Source organism: Contarinia nasturtii, unplaced genomic scaffold (assembly GCF_009176525.2).
Source record: "Contarinia nasturtii isolate CC-2019 unplaced genomic scaffold, AAFC_CNas_1.1 Cnas_scaffold_414, whole genome shotgun sequence".
In the NCBI taxonomy this organism is placed as follows: domain Eukaryota; kingdom Metazoa; phylum Arthropoda; class Insecta; order Diptera; family Cecidomyiidae; genus Contarinia; species Contarinia nasturtii.
The window spans coordinates 1,908,795-1,926,866 of record NW_022197768.1 but is presented as its reverse complement, the minus strand read 5'-3'; the positions used below and the strand labels follow the sequence as shown (position 1 = coordinate 1,926,866).

Genomic DNA, 18,072 nt, shown 5'->3' with positions numbered 1-18,072 from the left:
AATGAAATGAATTCAAAATAAAAATGCATTTTATTCTAGATAAAGTTTTGAATTTAGCTCATGTTTTATGTTTCTTTTTTTATACAGGGCATTTTTGTTTAAATAGAATTTCCATGTGATTTTTTTTATGAACTAGAGTGAATAAAATCTTAGAATTGTAGTCGTATTTTGTGTGTTCTTTCTTGTTTCATATTAATAATTATTAATAATAAATGTTAGAGTATCCATTCTAATCCAATATGTATGATAAAATGTATTTAATTGTTAAGTTGATGTTATAAGGTCTATTGATTTTCCTTCGAGAGACTTATTGACCATCCTATAACTCTTCGATCGAAACCACTGGAGAATAAATTCAGTGGCATATCTTCGGCCCATGCAACAGAAGATACCTAAGGGGAGAATCACAAAAGAAAAGAATCGATTTAATTTAAAATAATCGAAAAATAATCGGAAAATAATCGAAAATAATCGGATACCATTCGACGATGACCCTGAAATACAAACAGATATCATGTTTAAATCAAAAAAGTCAAAGGGACATGGATTATTCATTCAACAAAATACAAATAACTGTTGTACCTGTCTACTTGTGCGTGGTAAGCGGGCAAGCCTTTGGCCATTGAGATCGAACAGCCTAATGTGACGATTGTCATGTGGTATGGCAATGATGCCACCATTTGACACTGAGATTCGATTAACCGCCGAATCGAGCCGAATTGTTGTTAAAGCCGATCTCATATTCCTCAGCTCCCAAACTTTGCATGTTTTATCATCAGATCCGGACACAACTTTATCATCTCGGGTTAAAAATGTTGATGTTACGCTTCTACAAATTTAAATTAACGAAAACATAAAAACAAAACAATTTGTAAAATCCAATATATAAATATGCAATGATTTACGTACTCAGTGTGACCTTGAAACACCGACACAACTGGTATTTGATCTCTAAAATCCCATAATCGAAATGTTGAATCTCTTGACGCTGTAACAACTAATTTTTGTGTTGGATGTGAGCTAACGTGACATAATTCATGATCATGACCGCTTAATGTTTGTAACGGTTCTCGTGTTTCAATATCCCATAAAATTGCCGTGCGATCCCAGCTGGCGGTGATTATTTGCTCTGAATCGAATATCCAATCGGCGGCCACAACCACCGATGAATGACCCACATTTGTTGTTGAGCCAAATTCACATAGCGGTGTACGTAATACATCAACACGATCACGATCATCATTCGATTCAGCATCTTCTAATTCTTCTTCGGATGAATAGCATTTACGTGATGACGATGACGGTCCATCCCAATTGACGGCCGCTTGCCAAATGTGTGCCGTTGAATCACCGCTACCAGTAAGTACTAAATCTTTGCTCAAATGAAATTTAATTGAATTCACCGAACCCGAATGTCCCTGATATTGTAACAAACATCGTCCAGTATTTGCATTCCATATGCATGCCAAATGATCGGCGGATGCTGTGCCCAAAATTGGATGGCCCGGTTTTGTTGCCACTTGCCATACACCATCTTTGTGCCCATCAAATTCACGTACATTTGGACCAACAATCGATTGTGTCTTAAAACTTGATACGATACGACTAGTTTGTGCTTTCAATTTGTGACTGGCTTTTATTTTACTGCTACCGGGTGTGCTGAGTCCAACTTTTGATTTACTATTTTTATTTGATACAATATCGGTTTCAACCAGATCCTGTTGATTGTATCGATCACCAGTTCCTGGTTCACGATTTCCACCAGCCACCAGTTGATCAATTTTCTCTTGCACTGTGCACAAAAGAATAAGTGGACAAAAAAAAAGAAAGGAAATATTATAAACAATTTAAAACAGTTTATTAAACAATTCACACAACAAATCTGTGCGATGAACAAATACTCACAGCTTAGATTTTCTAGGAATACTAATTCAAATTCTTTTTCGATTTGTGAAAAGAGCGAATGTAGACGTTGCCGAAATGGAGCATCGTCTGTTGGAAAATCTTCAGCCAAACTGGTTAATCGCCGTGATTTTTCCGCAAATTTTTGGGCATATGTATTATCCAAAGGCATTTTTTATCTGGAATGTGTGAAAGAAGACAATTGAAAAAAATAAAATAAAGAAAATTTTAAATATTCAAGAAGGTTCTATTCTTGTTATTTTTAGCTAAATAAAAATACCTTCATTTACATGAAATGTGAATAAAATTAATGGAGAAAATGAAATGCACGAAATACATTGAAAAGTACTAAGCAAAAAAAATCAATTGCCTAAGTTCAAGGTTGAAAAACAAATGGATAGTCTCGATTGTACACAAACGACAGACAATGTAATTCACAGTAACACACAATACTAGAAATTAATCGCGAAATAAAAGGATAATGGAATGTATAAAACATATGATAAATTACGATATGAGCTCACCGCGCTCGTTCTCTAATTTTCGGAAATAGGCAAGCAAAATATTATTATTATGGTTGAGGTCGGTGTGTGTGTGTGTGTGTGTGTGTGTGCATAAAATATAAACTCACAGACGAACGCACACACATTGGTACATTCTATTGGCACACTTGATACAATGGTATTTACCTTAGTTAGATGTCAAAATGATAAACGAATGATTATAACGAAATCTCTATATTTCGATTTTGTCGCAAAAAAAGCACACAAAATGTCTTTGAACGAACAATTTAATTCACTGCATTCAAAGCGTTTGTGTGGCGTTTTATTTTTTTTATGTGCAATGAATATATAGCTATATGGCGTTTTCACAACACACAATTTTTTTTTGTTCGATGTAACACAAATTGAATTGTCTTTTCAGTTTATTACACAATATTTTTAATGTTAAAAAAAGAGCATCGAATTTATGCTTGCACATGCAAAACAATTATTTATTTATTTATTTATTTATTTCGAAGAATATTTTATGTGTGCGTGTGTTTGTTTCACGTTTTTGTTATTTTTATTATGTTCTTCGTCGTCGTCGTCATCTAGTTGGCTGTTTCACACACGAAATTCGCAAATACCCAACAACATGAGGGTATTTATTTTTAAAAGAAATCCGATGCGTGCTATTTGCATCGATGTGTGTTGTTATTTTTTTCTTCTCTTCTCTGTAGTGCACTCAAGTGTTAAATAATATTCCGTCGCTCGATTACGAACTACAAGAAGAAAAAAACATATGGATATGTGGTTTGTATTGTATACGTATGCGAATGAATAATAAATAGTCGAATGTACGGTAATCTTCTTGTTATGATAAACGGAGCTCAATATTTGCGCGACTCTCTGCTATATGCGAGAGAGAATGAACAAACAAATGAACAGTATCTACACTTGTTGTTTTCGTTATTGTTTCTCTTTTTATTTTTCTCTCTGTCTCACTTTTCCCACTCGCGTGGTATTCAACAGTGTTTTGCTGTTTGACGTTTTGTATGTCGACATTATAGATACATGCGCACATTCTTTCACAATCACACACACACACACACACATACGCACGCACCTTCATAATCAGTGGCCAGAGTGTGTTGTTGTGTATTTTTGTGTGCCTTGTGAATTTTACTTTCGTTCGTTTTGGGCAAAACAACTACTTACTGCGAATCAATTTTCTCACTCGTTGTAGCAAAGACACGAACCAAATTCAAATCGACGTTTGGTTTTTTTTTTTAAACTAAACTTTCGAATAGTTACCGTTCTTTTAAGAAATAGAAATAAAAAATAATTTGAATAATAGAAATATTGCTAAAATTTCAGTTGAAGATGGTTAAAATTTAATTTTATTTTATTCCACCAATAGATATGGCAATGTCATTTCGAATTTCGTCACACTATAAATATATTATTTGAATTGTGTCCGTTTCGATTGTCTACTATTGCCATGGATACGAATGTTTGAACTTTCACACTAAAAGAGAAGAGCAAAAAAAATACAGTATTCAATACACAAGTTAACTTTCATTTTCAGGGAACTTTTTTACCATTTGAATTGCCAATTACCGAAAAAAACATGTCCGAATTAAGTGATATTGTGATAAAACGAACACAAGATTCGTTGGGAAAAATAATTAAAAAACCCGTTCTCACGGAAAAACTATTGCGAAAGCCTCCATTTAAATTTTTACATGATATTATTCATGCGGTAAGTACTTTTTAAATGAGACGTAATATTTTTTTTTCGATAAAAGAGAATTTGTACACTTTTATTTTGTTTCAAAAGGTGATTAAAACCACTGGTTTCCTCGGTGGATTATATTCGGACGATGAGCTACAATCCGATAATATGAAGGATCGTGATTCGAAAATTGCGTTTTTGCAAAAAACCATTGATGTGTTGAGTTCGTTGCACTCTTTTTTTCTCATTTGCATAAATTACATTTGCATTATTTGTGATAATAATTTCGTTCATCACATATTTTAGAGTTGGCCACAAAACAAGAAGTGAAAGCAAGACCATCAAAAATTGTTGCTGGTTTGGAAGCCGATAAAACGAATGAATTATTAGTGGCAATTGCGAAGGCTATCGATCGAAAAATTGACACCACCGATGCAGTTGCTAAGATAAAAAATGGAAATGTCACAACAGCGGCGGCGACAACGGCAGTTACACATAAAAAAGATTCAACGAAAACTGGAAAAAATGAGTCTCGAAAAGCAAAAAAAGATACAAAAGAAACAAAAGATCCAAGTACATCGAAAAAAGTTAAAAGTACGACTGGAACAGATGGAAAATTGTCAAACAAAATGGATAGCAACACGAAATTGAGTAAACAAAGTAGTAAAGATTCAACCGAATCGAAAATGGCTAAAACCAGATCATCATCTCAGCATCCAGATAAAGAAAAGGAAAAGGATCGAAAGAAAGAACGTGAAAGAACGGCAACTCTGAAGATGGAATCGGTCACAAAGATTGCCAAATCTGAGTCTGTAACAGAACCAACAAATGAAGCACATCAAACAAACGGAAATGCGGTGAGTTGCAAGAAAAAAAAAATTGACAAAATTATAATATTTGATTTGATTGAATTTACTATTTCAGAATGATTTAAATGAAAATCATAAATTGAAGCCAAATGAACCAAAGATTGAATCAATCGATACTACTATTGTAAAAGAAACCGATTTGCCAAACGTTGAACATGAAGCGCAAGTAAAACCAGAAAAGCGAGAAAAAACGCCAAAAACCACGCCAGAAAAAAAGGCAGACGAAAATGTTGAAGAGAAACTTTTTGATAAACCAACCGCTTTAGAAGCGACCAAATCTGGAGAGAGTGAATCCATGGAACCAACAGTAGCAAAGTCATCGGCACTATCGGAAAAGGTAGAAAAGTCATCGAATGACAAACCACGCTCTTCTAAATTAAGAAAGAGTCATTCGAAACACGACACTGATTCGAAAAGTTTTGAAAATTCAAAGTTACCGGAAGAAAAATCTGAAAAATTCACCACTTCAAAATCGGTAGATAAATTGATTGAACGACCACTGGTGCCGGCTACTACGAAAACCAATGAAACCAATAAACAGTCGAAACAACCGCGTACAGCACTTCGATCGGCTGCAGTTCGACCCATTTCGGCACGACCAAGTGCACCACGCCGACGTGATCGTAATGTTCGACAAATTATTCACACGGAAAGTTTTATACAAGATACGGCTGAGCAAAAAGCCGAAAAGAAAAATGCAATTCCGGATTTTGACGATGCTGACAATATTGTGATAACGGAAACTATTCCGGACAGTATTTCAACAATGGATGAACCGGTCACTAATGTGAACGGTGATATTGATGGAACGAAACAAGGACATTTGGTGCAACAAATTTTGGAAACTCAAACGGCCATTCTAAAATCGGATGCAAAAAATGACATATCAGCGGTACACAAAAGACGAAGCATTTCTACATATATATATATAGATATGTTAATTGATATTCTTTATATTTGTTTAGATCACCGATGATAGAAAATCGATTACACGAAATATGACCGAATTGAGAAAAATGATTCAAAAATTATCACTTTGCATCACACCGTTAGGCAAAATGATGGAATATTTTCAAGAAGATGTTGATGCAATGCAAATTGAATTATTGATGTGGCAAAAAGCGGGCGCAGCCGCTGAAGCCGATATCAAGGAAGAGCAGAGGTAAGCAAATATTGACTTGACTCGCAATTTTCGATACATATCATTTTAATTCAAATACACACAAACTATTTATTTATTATAATCGACAGAACAACGGAGAAATTGCTGGAAAATTTCAAATATCAGTTGGCTGAAATAAACAATAGCATCAAGGATCATACCGAACAAATTAATAACACAACAGTGAATATCATTCAAAATGAAGAAAAAATATCCAAATTGGTTTCAACGTTGACTTGAACGAAACATTCAAATGAAATGGAGTAGTCAACATAAATATAACTTTTATTTTATCAAGATATCATAACAACAACAAAAAAATGTGTGTGTTTTGTTTTAAAAAATAAAAAATTTAATAAGAAAGTGTCATGTTTCGAAAAAGAGTGTGGCTCTATTTTTGTTCAATTTTTTTCTCTATTATATCTTTGTCATTGAATTTATTCTGAAGTGTATTCAAGACATTCGTACATGAATCATAAATGTTTGCATGTTTTCGTTTGTCGGAAGACAATTGTTCGGTCAATATATCGATAATTGGTCATTTACTCTTTTTCTTTCAAACAATTTTCGATATTTGTTCAATTTCGCGTTCTCGACTCGAATTACTAACAGTAATGTATATAAAGGTTTATACTAGACTAAACAAACAAAATACAGAATGTAAAACTGTCGGTTCACAGTGGTTGTGAGCCAAAGTGAGTGAATGCCTGAGCTAAAGGTGTATGTGACAAATAAATGTAAGCCGAAATACCTAAAAAGAAAAAGAAGAAGGAAACTAGGTTGTGCCAAAATAAGAATGAATCAATAGAATGTATGTGTGTGTGTGTGTGTGAGTATAGCAAAGAACAACGTAAAATGCATAATAATAAATATGGCGTCGTCCATTGGGCTAATTGTCAAAAAGTGACATTTCCATTCAATACAACACCAAGCGTTTCAATATTATCTAATCTGTGTGCGAACGACGACAACCACGAATGAAAACACAATTCAACCTTTTTTGTATATTTTTTTTCTATCATTCCGCATTCAAGTTTGGGAATGTAAATTGAATCATTGCTTTTCACTTTGCGTCACAGTGTCTCTCTGTTTTTGTGAGCAAAGTTACAATTATCGAAATGGAACCAATGTAGTAAAATTCGCGCTGAACAGTGAACAAGTCAACATAGTAGAGTCATTGAAAACGACGACAGAGAGAGAAGGAGAGAGTGAAAAAAGAAGAAAGAAAATTTTAAGTGCACACAGCACTAACGACGTGAATCGATTTTGGTTATAGTTTTAGTTCAGTCATTTTTCTGCTTTTGATTGAGGATTTTTTTTTCTCTCAATTGAATCAAGTGATCTATAGGTGTGTGCCCTTTTAAAGAATAAAAAAATCAAAACGAAAAAAAAATGCAAGCTTCCATTGATTCAGATGATTCGGAGGAGTATTATGATGCTGAAGATTCAACCCCGAATCGATTGATGAAGTAAGAAACTGGTTTTTTCTTCTCTTCTGGTTGTGTGATTTCACAGTTTAGTGTTATTAGTCATTGAGCAAGTAACGTGATGAAAACAAACAAATGTTATAAATGTCTTATGTGTTCTTTCACTTAGAAAACGTTCTCCGAATTCTGAAGATGACGGTTTTGTATATCCCGATACAAATGTAGAGAAGCCATCCGATAAATGTGATTTGGATTCATTGACAAGGCAAAAGCAGCAGGGTCAAAAAGCAACGACATCATCGGTACCCAATACACAACCTCATGTGTTCGCTGAACCAAAACCAGTAAGTTGCATCCACATGAGAATAATTTCCATAGTGTCGCACCTCCTATTCTTTCGCCACAACATTTTGCTTTGTGTATATGTTGTATGTGTGTTTCGTGTGTAAATCTATTTGTAATACGCAAAATTATTGGATTCGCTTCATTTTCTATTTGTCTCATAATTCTTCAATTTTTGTTTCGGTTTCGGCCGGGCGCTTTTCGTTTCTTTATTTATTCTTTCTTTTAAACTTCCTTCGCATATACGTAATAATATTTTACTGAAAATAATTTCAAAACCAAATTGAAACACCGAATAATCGTTTTTATTTTGTTTTTTGTTTTAAATCCAAGATTTTTTATTGCTTTTTCTCGCAATTTGAGTCATTGTAGAATAGCACAGAATTCATTGTTTTTAATCGTTGCACAATAACTTATTGTTATGATACCGAGAAAAATCAACAGTTCGTACGAAATTTCAACAAATCGCACATGTGACGTCCAAGGAACGACTCTGTTGTTCTTGCTAAGCTGTTGTCGATATATAATTCGTGATATTTGTTTACGCCTTTTTTTGTGTCACATATATTACTTGGTTGCTCTACTGAGGGTGCCCTACCAAAGTTTCGTCCATTTGGAACATAACTTTTTTTCTCAACATATTTATGTTTCGAACTCTTATTTTTTTCTCATCAATTCATCGAATACACTCCACTTCATTCATTATCGCACATTACAACCATTTCACTACAACTGTAAATTATAATTTTTCGATTTTTTTTATTGTTTTAAATTGAACAATGAACACACAACCGAAAATCAATAATGAAATTAAAATCGTCAAAAAAATCTTTAGTCCGGTAGGCAGCGCTTTCGTGATTTGCGTCAATGCATGCAAAACGATGAGGATGAAAATCCTGGCAACACACTGACGCCTGATTCACAGGTATTTTATTTTACAGTTCTTTTATTTTGTGTTCCAATTTTGTTTTTGTTTCTTTTTTCGTTAAAAAAAATCGGTTTTATTTTGTTGTTTTTTGTAATCTTGTGTGTACAACTATTACGATAATTTTGCTTGTGATTTTTGCTACGATAATTTGGCATGCGAGATTTCTTTGTTGTGGATTTGATTTATTTTATTCGTCTTGTAATATTCTACTTTGGCATCGTCAATATAATCTTGAGTTTATTCTAAAGATGAGCAAAAACAAAACAATTATATCGATAAAAAAATGTCATTCGAGTAAATAAAAATGATTTCAATCAGCTCGGACAAATGCATGTGAGCATTGATTTCACCTCTATTTTATTTTCAACATTCTACAGAATAGTTCAGTGGAGGGAGTTTTTGCGCCACAACGATCAACCCATCCCTTTCGAATAATCGAAAACAGCGATACCATTAGTATACAAAGTATGACATCATTGGGTCGAGTTGGACGAATTTTAGCTGGAACAGTTGATGTAATTAATTCAAATACGGAAAAAGATACCTGCAGCACAAATGCATCATCGATTGTTGATTGGAATGCGGCGAGTACAAGTAATACGGCATCAACAACAATGGTAACTGATGTATTCAATGATCATCGTAAATTAAAATCAACAGCTAATAATAGTAGCAGTAGTAGCAGTAGCAATATGAATAATTCAAGTACCAGCAGCAATGATAATACCAACATTAATACGACATTACAAGGTAAATTCAATTTTATCAATTTAACCGAAAAATGTATGGTTATTATTTTTAAAAGGAGAAATGATTCAATTAATTTAAATCGATTAATTTAATGTTGTTTAATTTTTGTTTTGTTTTCTCGTTCCATTTGAGTGCAGAGCCCGATGTGATTGCCAGCACCAAATTAGCACATTCAAAAACAACCGATAGCCTTACGTCAAGTGGACCGATTGCACCGCCACGAAGGAAGAAAAAACCAGTGAAAACAATATCAACAAATTCGGTGGAACAAATGAGTAGTTGTACCGAATCGTCACCGTCATCCACAGAAAGTAAGCTTAAATTAAGTGTTGCCTTACCGCCAGCATCGAGTGAATGTGCCGTATCATTGCCCAGTCCAGCAACAAAAGCCATTGAAACATTAACCAGAGAAATTGAAAATTCATTTGTCATTTCATCGGATTGTAATTCACGTGAAATGTGTGGTTCAATGAGTCGAATATGTCAATCGTTGGGCAATTCATCGACATCTGTCTATTCAAAACCTAGTCCATCAAATAGTTCGAAAAGTAATTCGGCACCGGGTCGAGCTAGTTCGATTGATCCAAATCAAGGTTTAAATTTGTACAAAGCAACACGCGGACAATATGTTGTGAAACCGCAAGACGAAGAAGCAAATAAAGCCGAAGGTCCATCTAAAGAAGAACTCGAACGCATCGAAAAGATTCGTGCCGAAATCTTTGGCACAAATTCAACCGCACAACGTCCACATTTATCGGCCACCGGTTCAAATAGCCTGGGCAATGGAATGCGATACGGTAATAATTTAGCGAAAGCAGCACAATTGGCAAAAGAACGACGAAAATCGGCCGGTGATGAAGATGTATTGAAACAATTAAATGTTTTTGTACGAACGCGTACCGATTCAGGGAAAAAGCTTACGGATTTTGAAATTTTAGAACAAGTGCCAGTTAAGAATTTAGATACAGGTGAAAAAATTCCATTATCTGAAGTGAAACCACCTCCACCACCTGATGGATGGAATCCATTATCACTTCACATCCATAAATTGACCAGTCATTTGGAGGCATTGCAAAAAGAATCGGACGAAGAGAGTGTGATTGGTGTGCCGCCTGGTGCTGAAACGCCAGCAATGGACGAAGACGAAGTTGAAAACGAAGAAAGTGGTCGGATAAAGCGGAAAACAGCTAGACTGAAACGTTTCTTCGGTTCAACTATGCGAAAAACTGTCGATAGAGCGAAATTAATTGCATCGGAAGTGTCACATGCACGTCACAAAGAGGATGTTGCCGATATTGTTGATGTGGTCAATCCCGAACAAAATATTAAAATTAAAGCGTCTAGTACGAATAAAGGACCGTATGAATTTGCAAAATTGCAACACGTTCAGGATTTGTCGGGCGAACATACCGGAGCTGTGTGGTGCATGAAATTCAGCTCATGCGGTCGTTTACTTGCAACAGCCGGTCAAGATCGTGTACTTCGTATTTGGGTGTTGAAAGATGCTTATCCATATTTTCAAGATATGCGAACAAAATACAATGCTGATCAAAAATCATCGCCAACACCATCACAAGAGTCGCTTGTATCACATAATTCAGCCGAAGAGGCCGTTGCAATGGCAACAGCTGCCGAACAAAGTGCCGGACCATTTATGCCAAAGGCATTTTGTTCGTACACCGGACACACTTCAGGTACATTTCAATTTATGGTGTCTTTGCTTTTCAATCTAATAAAATCATTTTTAATCGCATTCATTTTCTATAGATCTCCTTGATGTGTCATGGTCAAAGAATTATTTTATTTTATCGAGTTCAATGGACAAAACTGTACGACTTTGGCATATTTCACGACGTGAATGTCTTTGTTGTTTTCAACATATTGATTTTGTTACCGCTATTGCATTTCATCCCCGTGACGATCGTTACTTTTTAAGTGGCAGTCTCGATGGTAAACTACGTCTATGGAATATACCCGATAAAAAGGTTACGCTATGGAATGAATTGGATGGCCAAACAAAATTAATAACGGCAGCGAATTTCTGTCAAAATGGAAAATTTGCCGTCGTTGGTTCGTATGATGGCCGTTGTTTGTTTTATGATACCGATCAAAATCTAAAATACCATACACAAATTCATGTGCGCTCGACACGAGGACGAAACAAAACTGGACGAAAAATCAGTGGCATTGAACCAATGCCCGGCGAGGATAAGATTTTAGTAACATCGAACGATAGTCGGGTGCGTTTATATGATTTACGTGATTTGAATTTAAGCTGTAAATACAAGGGCTACTTGAATACGTCATCACAAATAAAAGCATCGTTTAGTCATGATGGCAAATACATCATTGCCGGTTCGGAAAATCAATGTATCTACGTATGGAAAACCAATCACGATTATAAATTAAGTTCGGTATGTTTTGAAAATTTAAAATGCGACACCAAAATATATACATATATAGATTTATTGCTAATTCATTTGATGTTCTATTTCAGGTGCGACGTGACCGAAGTGATTTCTGGGAAGGTATTAAAGCACACAATGCAACGGTTACATGTGCAATATTTACACCACATCCCGAGGCAATAATTAAACCAGAAATCGACGACGATGATATATCTAGTGTAAATGTAAGCGCAATCATATTCTTTGTCTTTGTTCGCCAACATTAACAATTTTTTTTTTTTTTCGATTTTCCTTTTGCACACACTTAGAGCTCAAACATAGCGCAGGATCCAATGGTTGAGCAGCGTAAAAAAGGTTGTGGTTATGTATTGATTAGTGCCGATTTCAATGGAGCCATCAAAGTGTTTGTGAATAAAACAAAACCGAAACATAGCAGTTTGCCATACACGGCAATTTTAGACTAAGCATCACAAAAGCATTCGCATTTTTTTGTTGTTCGTTTTGAATTTATTAGTATTAATTCAATTTGACATAGATCTCGATGATGACATAGAGATTTTCATGAAATTTGTTAAGTAATTTCTGTATTTTTTTTTTTGCTTTTTTGTTCATTCGCAGTCATAAAATTGCCCAAAACAAACAGCGAATTTACCGTTCCTTGTTGATTGCATTAATGTCATTATTATATTTTTTTTATTGTAATTATTATAATTTTATTTTGCTCTAAATTATTTGATTGTATTTTTCTTTGCCTATTTTTTTTTTTTGTAGAAATGCTTATACAAAATAACCCGAATCAATCACAAACTCAATTTAGGTTGAACATTTTTGTCACGACCGGCAAATAATGTGAATGAAATTTAAAAAAAAAGAAAGAAAGAAAGAAAGAAGAGAAAAAAATGAGACAAAACGTAAACGACGGCCAGATGAGTCATATATAATTGATTGTTAAATTCGCTAAAGAAAAACTGAAAACAAAAATTACGTTGTTAAAAAATCATTAACGGTTAGAATTTGTATATCGTCGTTGGTAAATGCCATTGCACAATTTCGATTATTAAATGATATTGTAACTAAATCCATCGACGATAGTTGAATAAAGCCATTTTTTGATAACTTATACGTTTCGATTTGCGGCGTTTTTATTTTAATGTAAACAAAAATCGCTGGTGCTGTCACTGATATCTCAATATTTGCTGAATGAATGCCAGTTTTTGGATCACAATGCTGGTTTGTGATGGTGTACTAAGTAAAATAGTAGATAAAAACAAAACAAAAATTATTTAAAATTTTAAAACAATGAAATTGAATTGAATAAAAATGAATGATGAACCTGTAATTGTGGATTTGTAATTTGTTTGCTCTTTTTAAATTTGTCCAAAAGAAGGAAATTCGTTGACAATAGTTCATCGGTCTCTTTGTCTTTCAGTTCAAAATGCATAAAACTATTTGTACTGTTAATTGCATCATTAAAGAAATCTTTTACATTTTCAAACAGCACACGTTCAACGTATTTTTCCGGCTAAAAACAAAACAGAAAACACATTTAACATAATTGATGCGTCAAAAAATGATTTCGTTCACATTTGGTTTTTCCAAAATAAAATGCTTTACCATTGATATCACGAAATTTCGTTGCAATACCGGTTTCAAACTTGACCAGTTATAAATGCGTAAATATAGATTTAGTGTGGGAGCTCTGCCAACGGTGTCTTTGATAATAAAAACATTTAATTTGTTTAGTACATCGATGTTAGCCACCACATGGATGGGTGCAAAGAAATCTTTGGCCCAATAGTGCAACAGTTTAAAATTTCCATTGTATTCGATGCTCGACCACGATGGAGCCGTCCAAACGTCATTCAATTGCCAATATAATGCGCCCATTGTTTTCCATTCAAAAAATCGTCCAACTCTGTAAAATAAAAGAGATGTCAAACTTTCTTCGCCCCTTTTATGCAAAAACTCAATTTAACTAGGTTGCCAACCTGTATGTTTCGGTTTCAATTTTTGTTGACATTGCTTGATTTATTTGACTAAAATAAATGAATGTATCCCAATAATTGGCGCTTGACTGTTTTGGTAATAATAAACTTCGATTGATGGCAGTGATTATTGGCAAATTTCCAAATGGAAAATGTTGACGATGATCAATTAGGTCATCCAATTTATCCGTTGAATACATTGTTTGTTGAATACTATGGAGCGATGGAATGCTTTGAAAACCATATTCGGATATAAATCGTGCCTTCGGAAATATATTTGAATTCCATGCATCCGATATGTAGTTATAATAATGAACTAAAACAATGCACAGAGAACAAAGTTTTCATCAACTATACACATAACACACAGATATTTGGAATAAATTTCTTTGCTTACCATCACCACGATTATTATCCTGTGGATTTTCATTGATAACCTTATTCGATCGATTGCCATTCGATGGCGATGAATATAACCAGATGTGCCATTGGTCGTTATCGCGTACCGCTTTCTCGACGACATTTTTATACAATTGAATATACTCTTGCATGAAACGTGCCTGTTCTTTTCGTGTTCCGTACCAATTTTGAATCAGAGCCGCTTCATTTTCATTATTTCCAGCCCAAACTAAAATCGATGGATGATGTTGTAAACGGCGTATATTTTGTGAAATTTCTACCTCAACCGAGTCCAAAAACTCCGAATGAATTGGATACATTGCACATGCAAACATCATATCTTGCCAAATGAGCAAACCATGTTCATCGGCCAAATCGTAAAAATAATCGGATTCATAAACACCGCCGCCCCATACACGGATCGAATTCATATGTGCATCTTTTGCTGAAAGTATCAAATATTCGATTTTCTCTTTGTTAAACATTTTTTCCGGTAAAATATCGATTGGAATTAAATTGGTTCCCTTCATAAATATCGGAAAATCGTTCACATTAAAATAGAATAAATTGCCATCGGTTGCATCATCCTCTTGCAATTCAATCGTTCGAAAACCGATACGTATCACTTTTTCCGATCGTAAATACTCGATTGGAATTTGTTTAATTTCATTGGTAAATATGTCACGATTTTCACCCAACCATGTTACATTCAAGCGATACAATGTTTGATTGCCAAAACCATTTGGCCACCATAGTTCGACTAAATGTTTTGGCAGAGTAAATGTAATGGTTTCTTTGAATGAATCAACCTTCGATCGGGAAATGATCACATGCTTTTCGATGGCAGGAAGTTCCGGTAAATCAATTAAATCAACAAATAAATATCCTTCAAATGATCGAATTGATTTCGAACCAACGCCACATTCCAAGTAAACAGAGACATCAATTTGCCATTCATCGTTCAACGAATGCAATGTATATGTGATATCACGAATTATTGCAGTATCATACACTTCCAAAGTAACGGGTTTCCTATTATCGATGGCGGACAAAGAAAAACAAATGACATAGACCAGAGATAAGAGTTAATGTGAGATTTTAAGAGATAAAATAAAATGTAATTTACACACCAAATGCCAACGGAAGGAGCAGCCAAACCCCAATCCCATGAAAAGCTTGCCTGCATTTTTCGCAATTGATTCATATGGCATTCACCATGGTATCGTTGATTTGGGCATTCGGGTGGCGTAAAGTTATTTTCGGTCGCATATTTTTTAGCCACTTCAATTGGCGATCGAAATTGGATTTCGAGGTAATTATTTGACTAGAAACACAAATGCAAAAGTAAAATCACTGTTAAACCATTTCCAAACAACTATTGATCGATTTTGTCCTATAAATATTTACAGGTAAGGTGCTTAAAGTATAAATATACCTAATTGAATGAATATTTGTACTGCACATTAGTAATTACATGCTAAAAATAAATTACCGTTATCAATTTATCTGCAACATCGTAGCGATATCGTGTAAACATGTTATTGGGATTGGGCAATAGTTCATGATTATTTATTGATATGGTTGCAATTGTATCAAGACCGTGAAACACCAATAAAATATGCGAATGATTTAGTAATTCGTCCGTAACTGCCCTTTCAAAAATAGAAAAATGTTCCATTTATATAGAATGAAATGTGAAAGGAGCCTAATAGTTCTCATTTCTAAAATACTCACCGCCAAAATCTAATGTATACTTCCATTCGTCTTTTGCTATCCATCGCAGATTAACATCGTTGTAGCTATTCAAAACGGAATCGGTTATATTTGCGTTTTGTAATGCTGTATAAACACCTGATGGAATCTGTTCATTGTGTATTCGAATGCCTATTTAAATATTTCAGATTAGTTTAACGTCTGCTTTCCTCTACAATTCTGTTCACTGAAATAACTTTACTTTGATTCGCATTTGTGATAGTCCATCCCTCCGATAATGATATTTCAATGGCATGACTGGTTGTCACCATGAAAATAAGCACATTGAATAAAATATTATTCCAAGCCATTGTGTCAGCATTCAAAATTTGTACTGTTTATATTTAGATGTTGGAATGAACAAAAAAAAAACACTTTGATTTGTGTTGATTAACGATAATTTTCACAAAATTATCTGTATTTTTATTATGTGAAACACATCACTGCAAAATATAAAAGCCGATCTGAAGTGCAGCACAGGCAACTGATAATGAATACCCACGACAAGAAAAAGAAATGCCACCGACAATATGTGACCGACCAACAACGAATGCAACAAAAATAAATCAAAATCCCGCTCAACCGAATAAATTAAATTAAATTAAAAGTATAATGGACAGGATAAACGCTCAGCTGACATCGATAATAGTACAAAACATGTTGCACACTGTCGATAGATGAAATATTACCACAAAATATGACTTTGTTTGGCTTGTGCGCGAATAACATACAATGTACGTGGAACATACGTACATATGAACAAAATATGTTCTACACAAATGTGAGTTTAAACCATTAAATAGTTCATAGTTAATATTGTTGTGTGTTTGAATATATTTAAACAAATACTACGTAAATATCTATATTTATTCACACCAATCGGAACAAATACAAATGCCACTTGAAAGAAAGTGATAAAAGTGCTAAAAATGATTCCCTTTGTGACCCTCCACTTGAATTTTCAACTGATAAAACAAGGAAATTAAAACCATTTCAACATACAATTCGAAACGAAAATATTGTGGATATTTTCTTGGCTTTTTTTGTGATGCTAAATATTTTGTTTTATTCTAGTTTTAATAGGCATTAGGTTCATCGCACAAAGAATGCTGAAGAAAATTATAATTCATTTCTCATGCATAAGAATTATGTTCTTATTGTATTGCAACGGTTTTGCTCTCTATCTTTACAAAATACACGATACGCAAATAATACACAGTCGAGCATTTGTACATAATCAATGTGTAGCAATAGCTCACTGCTGTGCACAGACGAGTGTGTGCCTATTGCTATAGTGTATACACACAGACAATGCGAGTTAAGTTGTTCGGTCTCGTTGATGTCGTTTTTTTTTCACTCGTCGTTCGTTTATAATTCACTGACGCAACGTATTAGCAAAACAGTTAAGAATCCTACCAAAACTGTGGTACGGTATCGCTTCTCGGCCTAAAGGCTAAGATCAAAGTGTAGTATCTGTTCTTATCAGCTTAACATCTGATAGTTTCCCCATAGGGGAACAACAAATGTTAAACTGATTTTTGGAAAATGGCAGAGTGCTAGAAGCTTGCTTCACCTCAGCCGCGGGTTGGCCTTGTATTGCAGTACAGCAAGGATCGGCCCAACAATCTCTTTCTTATAAAAAAAAAACAATCAAACCAACAAATTGAGCAACTAATTGATGCAATGTTCAATTTTCATAAATAGCATTGATTGAGCATTGATATAACAAGGCCAATCCAATTTTCTTATTTCGTTATTTTGATCGTCACACCTCTTCGATGCTTTTTCATGCGTAAATCAGTTTAAATTGGAGTTGAGAAAGGTTACGAATCGTTATGCATAAGACAATTGTGTTCAAGCTGCAATTTACAATAAAACTTACCATTTCATTCGGAAAGTAAAGGAAACGCACAATTGAATTGAATGTTCCA

At 34.3% G+C, this 18,072-nt stretch overlaps 4 protein-coding genes and 1 non-coding gene across 7 annotated transcripts; 3 read left to right on the top strand and 2 right to left on the bottom strand.

The window, feature by feature from the left end:
• Positions 1-61: 61 nt before the first annotated feature.
• Positions 62-3,408, bottom strand: LOC116338514 (WD repeat-containing protein 37). Its single transcript, XM_031763832.1, has 6 exons — positions 2,592-3,408; positions 1,906-2,081; positions 910-1,792; positions 583-829; positions 480-494; positions 62-392 (listed from the first exon to the last, which is right to left on the bottom strand). Exons 2-6 carry the CDS (start codon positions 2,072-2,074, stop codon positions 285-287), a joined length of 1,422 nt encoding a protein of 473 aa, XP_031619692.1. The 5' UTR covers positions 2,075-2,081; positions 2,592-3,408; the 3' UTR covers positions 62-284.
• A 275-nt stretch (positions 3,409-3,683) lies between these two features.
• LOC116338651 (TRAF3-interacting protein 1) lies at positions 3,684-6,412 on the top strand. Of its 2 annotated transcripts, XM_031764057.1 has the most exons (7): positions 3,684-3,770; positions 3,973-4,146; positions 4,225-4,342; positions 4,426-4,976; positions 5,044-5,880; positions 5,954-6,150; positions 6,240-6,412. In XM_031764057.1, exons 1-7 carry the CDS (start codon positions 3,768-3,770, stop codon positions 6,388-6,390), a joined length of 2,031 nt encoding a protein of 676 aa, XP_031619917.1. In that variant the 5' UTR covers positions 3,684-3,767; the 3' UTR covers positions 6,391-6,412. The 2 variants fall into 2 exon arrangements, with proteins under 2 accessions (XP_031619917.1, XP_031619918.1); XM_031764058.1 differs by lacking the exon at positions 3,684-3,770 and having other exon boundaries at positions 3,816-4,146.
• A 681-nt stretch (positions 6,413-7,093) lies between these two features.
• Positions 7,094-13,132, top strand: LOC116338461 (WD repeat-containing protein 44). Of its 2 annotated transcripts, XM_031763728.1 has the most exons (8): positions 7,094-7,619; positions 7,747-7,921; positions 8,755-8,844; positions 9,225-9,597; positions 9,735-11,291; positions 11,365-12,011; positions 12,095-12,229; positions 12,314-13,132. In XM_031763728.1, the coding sequence occupies exons 1-8, from the start codon at positions 7,543-7,545 to the stop codon at positions 12,467-12,469; spliced, it is 3,210 nt and encodes a 1,069-aa protein (XP_031619588.1). In that variant the 5' UTR covers positions 7,094-7,542; the 3' UTR covers positions 12,470-13,132. The 2 variants fall into 2 exon arrangements, with proteins under 2 accessions (XP_031619588.1, XP_031619589.1); XM_031763729.1 differs by lacking the exon at positions 8,755-8,844.
• Positions 12,564-16,864, bottom strand: LOC116338462 (beta-mannosidase). Its single transcript, XM_031763730.1, has 9 exons — positions 16,344-16,864; positions 16,124-16,273; positions 15,882-16,036; positions 15,520-15,713; positions 14,388-15,421; positions 13,994-14,306; positions 13,620-13,920; positions 13,339-13,527; positions 12,564-13,250 (listed from the first exon to the last, which is right to left on the bottom strand). The coding sequence occupies exons 1-9, from the start codon at positions 16,450-16,452 to the stop codon at positions 12,987-12,989; spliced, it is 2,709 nt and encodes a 902-aa protein (XP_031619590.1). The 5' UTR covers positions 16,453-16,864; the 3' UTR covers positions 12,564-12,986.
• Positions 16,865-17,574: 710 nt separating this feature from the next.
• On the top strand, positions 17,575-17,768 carry LOC116338931. Its single transcript, XR_004200943.1, has one exon. It is a non-coding gene; the product is annotated as a U2 spliceosomal RNA (small nuclear RNA).
• The last annotated feature ends 304 nt before the right edge of the window (positions 17,769-18,072 follow it).